This window comes from Halyomorpha halys, unplaced genomic scaffold (genome assembly GCF_000696795.3).
Source record: "Halyomorpha halys isolate HHAL.00 unplaced genomic scaffold, Hhal_1.1 Scaffold742.1, whole genome shotgun sequence".
NCBI lineage: Eukaryota > Metazoa > Arthropoda > Insecta > Hemiptera > Pentatomidae > Halyomorpha > Halyomorpha halys.
In genome coordinates, this window is record NW_027115923.1 from 306418 (window position 1) to 314706 (window position 8289).

Here is an 8289-nt window from a genome sequence, read left to right on the forward strand (position 1 = left end):
ATACTTACTTTACTGTAATTTACTAATACTTACTTTACTGTAATTTACTAATACTTACTTTGCTGTAATTTACTAATACTTACTTTGCTGTAATTTACTAATACTTACTTTACTGCAATTTACTAATACTTACTTTAAATAATATGCTGACCAATCTTTCAGCTTCGTCTTGGAATTCTGTTCGAAAACCTGAAGCAAAAGTAATACCAAATTTTAAAGTGGCAGGGAGGGATAAATATTCCAATTTTTGAGCCGATGAGATATGAAATGAAATGAAAAATAATCTTTATTCTGGGACCAAGTCCCATAAGAAAAAAACGATGAACATATATAATCGCTCAAATAGTTTTATATCTATTTCCAATGATTAAATTGGTTCAACATAAATTTTATATTTCTTTGGAAGATTGAGATTTAAGGAGATGAAAAAATATATGATGTTTGAAGGAAGTTAAAGAAGAGGCATCAAGGATAAAAATAGGTTCAGAAAAGGAATAAATACCTTTGGCCAGACCCAAGCTAGAAGCGATATCTTCCATAACTTTTTGTTTTCTAGTCTGCAATAAACGGATTTCAGCCATGCCTTGTGATATTATAGTTATAATAATCATCACAATAATAAAATAAATCATTATACCATTCTTTTTCTTGAAGCCAGCTGAGCATTCCATGTTTGCGTCGCTGTCTTAGCCAAATTTTCGTGGAATTCTGTAGCTATCGATGGTCTTTTGTTGATTGTTTTAACAACCTTAAGCGAGCGACATATTTATTGAACCGACAAGTATTAGAAATACAAATAAATCATAAATAATGATGGCAGTCTTACCATTTCCAATAGTTTTGGGTTTAACCTATAGCTTTTTCGGTCCGTTTCAGTTTTAGATAAATATGAGCCAGAGAAAGTGCTTGATATATGACTTAGTTTACTCATCTTGGCATTAGAAAACCGAGCATCATTCTAAAAAAAGAAAACGAATAAACATTAACAGTATTAATACCAAAGTTTTAAGAAAATTATATATAATTATCACAGTGCTTTATTAGTTCTTAAAATTATTATTTGCTCGAAAAAAAAATTAATGTTTATTAAATTTATAATTTTATCACTTCTCCGGGGGGAAGATAACCCCTCTCGCCCCTCTCTGGATCGTCAATGCACTGGGATCACAAACGCAATCTTAGCTACAAACTATAATCGATCTGACGAATTCACTTCCTCATGATGCAGTGTGTCAGAATATTCTAACCAGAGGATTGACACTCCTCGACCTCTCTGGCCTGCCAATAGGTGGCACGGGCCGGCCTGTGATATTGGCCACGGCGTTGACGTGCTGCTGCGGTAGCTTTTTGAAATTTCTTAGTGAGCCTAGTTGATGAGTGAAGAGTCTTCACCTTGATTGGTGTTTGGTTGAGGCGATCATGAGCTTCGGCGATTATGGATGGTGCCTTAAATTAAGCTTTCGAATGGGCGGCATCAATGATGGTATCGCATTGTTTAGGTCTGTCTTTTTTTGAGCTTGGTAACCGCGAAGCACGTTCCTGATGGCGGTCGAACTGCGAATTATTCCGCTTTGATCTCCTTTACTTTTTTCTCCCTTAGTTATAAGTTCCATTAATTTTGTCTTTATTGTTTGCTCCTATTAGTAATGCAGCTAATTTATGATCTCGTTGGGCTTCATTACTACTGCTTTACCGCTCAAGATCACATCGGGATCACCAATTATCGAGGTGGCTGTTTATGACAGGACCTTCACATCAGAACGCCTTGACAAAGCATCGTCAATTGGTTAGGCAATATGAGATGTAAAATGATCTTATTAATAATTGGAAAATTAATGATAACCATTAGAATGCATCACTTTTATTACAACATTTACACTAACTGGATTAGGGAGGTTATCAGGTACTCAATGTTTCCACAGTTTCTCCCCCACTTATTTTAAGACTACAATGAATTTTTGGACACCATACATACTACACACTTCACCCAATCACTGACTTCTGCCCTTATCCTTCATTTCATCACAAAATCTTTGTAGCGAGTAGGTGGCCGACGTACTCGTTGAGGGTGTTGTTCTGGTTCAGGTAAATCACTTGCTTCCATGTCTGGATCAGTTCTGGCGGAATTATCGTATCCGGACTCTTAGACTCTCGAGCTGGACTTCTTGGAATACTCTTGAACCTTGGAGCTAGACTCCTTGGAATGTCAAATGAGTGGCATGGACCTAATGTTATTTGCTTTAGGTTTGGGAACTAGTGTAGATCTCAGCTGATTGATGTGTCTTTTGATAGATCTTCCTGAGTCCAGCAAAACTTGGTAATCACGAGTGCCCAATTTTCTTTGTATTTCTCCTAATTGCCATACTTTTCTATTGTTTATATACAATCAAACTTGGGTTCTCTCTCCCACTTTGAAAAACCTGCAGGAATTTGAGGAGATCTTTGAAGTCTGTGGCATGTATGGGCAAATTGCATCTAAACGGATTCTCATCTGGCGATGAAGATACAATTCGGCTGGATTTTTTCCGCAAGCAAGAGGTGTTGCTCTGTATCGGAAAAGAACTTTCTGTATCTTTTGGTCACCAGAAAGTTCTTTAACCTTTAATAATCACGAGGGATTGTAATGCCATTATTAAAGGTTAAAGAACTTTCTGTATCTTTTCTTCAATGAGACAAGTCTCATTTGCAGCCGACTTTAGTCTATTTTTTAAAGTTTGAATGTTACGTTCAGCTATAGACCATTTGGAGCAGGATGTCCCGGTGCAATGATTTTTTGGAAGATTCCATTCTCTGTGCAAGTGCGGAATTCCTAACTCTGAAAAATAGAGGCGTTATCAGAGACAATTACTTGCGGATATCCATGTGAAGCGAAGATAATTTCCAATAAATAGATAGTTGAAAAACAGCTAGGGGCATCCTTGCTGATTTTTATTTCGGCCCACTTAGACTTAGCATCCACAACAACAAGATAGAAGCAGTTTTCGTATGAGCCAGCATAGTCCAAGTGAATCCTTTCCCAATTTTCCTGTGGACGATCCCAAGGATGGACCGGAACTTTCGCAGGATTTGCGCGAGTACAATTTTAACAACCTTTGAGCAAACGCTCCATATCTTTGTCAATATTCGGCCAATAGACATATCAGCGGGCAAGCTGTTTATCACTTCTCCGGGGGGAAGATATCCCCTCTTACCCCCTCTGGATCATCAATGGACTGGGATCACAAACGCAATCTTAGCTACGAACTGTAATCGATCTGACGAATTCACTTGGTTATTCCAAGATGCGTCTGGTGAAGCTCTTCTAGAGCACTGGAACGTAAACAGCTTGGAACGTACACTCTATCTTGCCGGAAAATAATGTTATCTAAGTGTACTCGGAATCTGAAGTGTTACGGTTGAGATCAGTCATGATTTTCACAAGCTCTGAATCTTAAGCTGTTTTCTCTTTGATAGTAGCCGTTGTTATTGCAGAACTTGAAATTTGGAAAAGTGTGTCTGCATATATTTGGTTAACTTCATGACCAATGAGCGCGTCTGATGATGGTCTGGATTGTATGATTGAAGCTCGAGAAAGGCAATTCGATTATCTTTTCCTTTCTTACATTTGACAACATAATCAAACCCTGAAAGGAATGATGCATATCATAGTAAACGTGCAGATGTCATTTGTGGGAGGGGTTTCCGGTTGTGGAAGATCTTGGACAATGGCTCGTTATCCGTGACAAGTTCAAAATGATTTCCATATAGATAATAATAGAAATGAACGACACCGAAAATTATAGCAAGTACCTCTCAATCAAGCTGGGTATAGTTGGTCTCAGAAACTGTAAGTGACCTTGATGCGTAGGCTATCGGCCTTTCCGTACCGTCTATTGTGTGGCTAAGGACAGTGGCAATCCCTGTTGGGCTAAATCTGTAGTCAAAACAAGTGGCAATGCTGGGTTAAATGGAATAAGAACACGATCGCCACAAAGTTCAGCTTTGATTTTCAAGAACGCCTCCTCACAGTTTGGCTTCCATAACCAACGTTCATGTTTTCTCAACAAACACCGGAGAGGATACGAAATCGTAGAAAAATCTGGCACAAATCTCGAGTAATACGTCACTAACCCTAAGAAACGTCATCAATGTTTGACGGGCGTGGCATATTCTGGATTGCTGCAACCTTAATAGGAGATTTGCTCAGTTTATTGTATTCTACAATATGGCCTAAATATTCTATTTTTTCCTCTAAGAACTAGCATTTATTCTTGTTCAAGTGAAGGTCATATTGAGAAAGTCGCTGGAGACACAATTGAAGATTTCGAATGCACTACTCCCTGGATTCACCATGTACAATTATGTCATCGAAATACGATTCAGTAGTTTGAAGCCCTTTTAGAATTTGGGACAATTTTTGGTTGAATTCTGAGGGGGCTGTTTTTATCCCAAAACTAAGGCGATGCATACAAAAAGTGCCCCTGTGTGTAGAAATTGTTTGTATCATACTGCTGTCATCGCTTACTTTCAGTTGCAAATAAGCTTTGTATAGATCAAGTTTGCAAAAATATCTGGAATTTCGGAGACTGTTCAGAATATCATCGATGCGCCCAATGCAATGATTCGCCTGAACCAACCGTTCATTTACTCCGCATTTGTAATCGACACAAAGACGTATGCCACCATCTTGTTTGGGTATTAGGTCCAAAGGAGAGCCCCAATCTGTCGTAGGGACTGGTGATATGATCCCGTCTGCCATCAGGGCATCTAATTCCTTGTCAACTCGGTCTCTTAAGGTATACGGAATGCTGCGTTCCTTAGTGAAAACTGGTTTGACTCCTTCCCTGAGATTAAGATTGACTTGGAATCCTGGAATGCAACCAACTGTTTCTTCAAAGATTGGCGAATAATTAGAAATTATTTCTTCAATTGATTGCAATGCATTGATATTGGAATCTGGAATTTGGTGCCTCTACTCTGTATCCAATTGCTGAAGTTCAATACCTAGACTGCGAGTCCATTGACGTCCTAGTAACGCGTCGTGTCCGGCTGGCACGATGTGAAATTCTCCCAGAATCTCTCTTCCGTTATAAGCGACCTTATTTTATTTTTTGGGCTGGATGATGTTTCCCGAATATGATCGGAAAGCAATAGTTGATGCTTGCAAAGGAATATTTAAATTCAGCTGCTGGAACTCAGTTTCGGACAGAAGTGAATAATTAGCCCCAGAATCGACTTCCAACTTTTGAGGCTTGCCATTGAGGTGGACTTGGTATTTGTCACTCTCGGCCATTTTAAACAAGTCGACGATGGGAATGATCTTGTTGAGACCATAAGTGGGGCCATGCGCGTCTTGAGATACAGGCATTGCCTCAAGAGTGTTGGTAGTGCTCGAATCAGTTTTCTTTCTTGATTCTCGAATTACAGTAGAAATGCAGACTTTTTGCACAACGTCCAATTTTTGAACAAGACCTATATTTCAATTTTTCTATATCCACTCTGCAGTCTTGTATTATGTGATTGCTTTGACCACATCAAATGCAGAGGTTGTCTATGCCTACAGCTCGATAGTCGGGACGATAATTTCTGTTTTGAGGTAATCTTGAATTTATACAATTCCTGGAACTATTTCTAGAACAAATTTTTGAAAAACTGTTGATTTTATTTGTTCATTAAAGTTATGATGACTGGTGTTTCGGCGCTGGTTAAGTTCTCTGCTTTCAATTTTAGCAGCTTCAAGAGCAACGGCTATCTCTAAAATTTCATCAAATATTGTAGCATTAGACTGTAAAATTTCCTCACGTAGCCAATTATCGTGTAAACCACGAATGAACTGAGCTCTCAGAAAAATTTCAGAAACAGATATAACCTGTTTGCAGTTATCAGCTGCACATATTACGAACAGTTCGCATTCCGCTAAGTCTTGTTGCAGTTTTGAAAAAAATTCTGAAATCGTTTCACTATCTCTTTGAAAAATATTAAGAAAATAGTGCTAGGCTACTATACTACCACACTTTTTTTTTTGGAATAAGCATTTTTTTAAATGCATTAATGTGTTCATCGTGTGATAGACTCTTTACTGTTTTTTCTGAATCCAAAAATGCTGCCAATTTATTGTAATGTAGAGATCCAATACTAACACATAGAAGCTGTACAATCTGGGTTTTATCTTTAATACCTTTCATTGTATAATAATTTTCAAATCGTTCAAGATAACAGGAAAATTTTTCTTTATTAGGAAAAAGTTTTCAAATGGTGAAATGCTCGAAAAATTGAATACGTGTGTGAATACATAAAGTTGAATACCTGTTGCTATGGGAGGTTTGAAGCTATTTCATCAATCATTGCTTTTTGTGATTCCTGAATTGCAGCGAGAAGTAATTTAAATTGTTCAGCATTTATTGTAAACAGAAATTGTAATTCTAAAAAAAAACTTAAAGAAATTCACTGGAAACTGAGAATTGAAAATTATAAAAAAAAAAATCACTGGAAACTGAAATTTGAAAATAAAAACAGACACTGGAAACAGAGAATTGAAAATTAATAAAAAAAATCACTTTCTGTTCACCTCGTCGCCAACTAAAATGATCTTGTTAATAATTGGAAAATTAATGATAACCATTAGAATGCATCACTTGTTTTATTACAAAATTTACACTAACTGGATTAGGGAGGTTATCAGGTACTCAGTGTTGCCACAAGATGATTTTACAGGAATATTCTTGAGTTTTACGGGTATTCCATGATAATCATCGCAGGATTGGAACACTCCATACGTTATGCGCTTACGGTCGTGAAGGGGATGGCAAGTCCTACAGGTATTATTCGCTACAGGTCCTTCCAGTATGAAAACTCCACTCCATTAAGTACTCCCACAGGTTTCGCTGTAGTTCTCCACGAAAGAACAATGGGTACAGTAAGGATAAGAAGTCCAAAGAAAGCAGAGTGAAATAATAAACCAATATACATTTCCAAAAGTAGAAAAAGAACAATCTGATGCACTGATGTTTATCAGCACTTACTATGTGTTACTGACGGAAATACACGTTTTGAGCTCCCTTAAGTCAAAAACCAAGCCTCACAAAATGGTCTGTTTTTGTCCGTATCTCAACAGTCAGCTAAAAACGAAAAGTCGTACGAAACTAAAATAACGTATTTAAGGCGATTACTTGCTTGGGATGAAATCCACTGATCGGTAGTGCCAGTTTATTGAATCGATTTTTCATATTTTTTCTCGAAAACAGCTTAATAATATTAATTAAACAGGGCATATCAATGTAAAATTGACTGATCTTTAATATCAGATAGATTTTATCCAGATTGAAACTGTCTGGCAGGGCTTAAATGACGAATTTCTAAAAAATTCCTTTTATTTTCTTTATTTAAAAAAAATAAACAGTTCTCATTCCTTGAAATAAGAATAAAAGATGGATAAATACGAAATAATAATGCATTTTATGAATAAGTAAAGGATAAAATAGAGACATCATAAAGTCAGAATCCAATAATTAAATCGTAGTAATAAAAAAATTGATTACACTGCGCATTTTTGCATTACTTACTGTAGACATGTTGAATTCTCTATCTTTCGGATACTAAGGTAAATACAGTAACGTATTACAAGTGCTCCTCGAGTAGTGCTAGGTTAGAATAAACGTTTCTACAGATTAATAAACAATCACATGTGTCCAACAGAGCTAGGTTTTTTAGTAAATTATTGTTAACCAATCAAGAAAACTAAATGTTAAAATCACCTCAAAAGATAGATTTTCCCCCGAATTTTTATTATAAATTACATTAAAAATTAATAAAAATAAGATTAAGATTTGGATCTTGTTTGGTTTTTATACGAGTTTTAATTTTTTTTTTAAATTTAATAATTTGTATAATTTTCTCTGTGAGGTTATGCATTATTATCAAATAGACCAGCCAATTATGGCCCTAGTTTGAAGGATGTACACATCTATATTTCTTGAACTTAAGGAACTGCAGTAAGATTAATATTACTAACAATATGCGGATCCCTGAGTAGATGCCGTCTGGCACCATCACTATGCCTCCACACTGCACTGAAGGGAGAAAAATATCGTGCCAGTATCCCCTGTTCTCGGTAGACTTTTCGATGCCTACTATCACTATACTATACTATACATTGAAACGATATTAGTCATTAAAATAATCGCTTTCCAATTTGTATTATCTTGATGCTCCCTGTACAATAATCTGGGGGGTTTCCGGTGACGTGCTGTTGTAGGTCTTCTCAAAGAGTCATAAGACGTTAAACCATCTTCTCACAAATGATTACGAATG

The 8289-nt window shown here is 36.6% G+C and overlaps 1 protein-coding gene across 1 annotated transcript in view; it reads right to left on the reverse strand.

The window, feature by feature from the left end:
• Window positions 1-7674, reverse strand: part of LOC106685784 (probable DNA double-strand break repair Rad50 ATPase) — a 19136-nt gene extending 11462 nt beyond the window's left edge. Inside the window, exons 1-5 of the mRNA XM_014428696.2 lie at window positions 7542-7674; window positions 827-958; window positions 638-748; window positions 503-557; window positions 134-189 (exon numbers count right to left, since the gene is read on the reverse strand). Of these exons, the coding sequence (XP_014284182.2) occupies window positions 134-189; window positions 503-557; window positions 638-748; window positions 827-958; window positions 7542-7550 (363 nt within the window). The 5' untranslated portion in view covers window positions 7551-7674. The remainder of the gene's footprint in view (window positions 1-133; window positions 190-502; window positions 558-637; window positions 749-826; window positions 959-7541) is intronic.
• Between the last annotated feature and the right edge of the window lie 615 nt (window positions 7675-8289).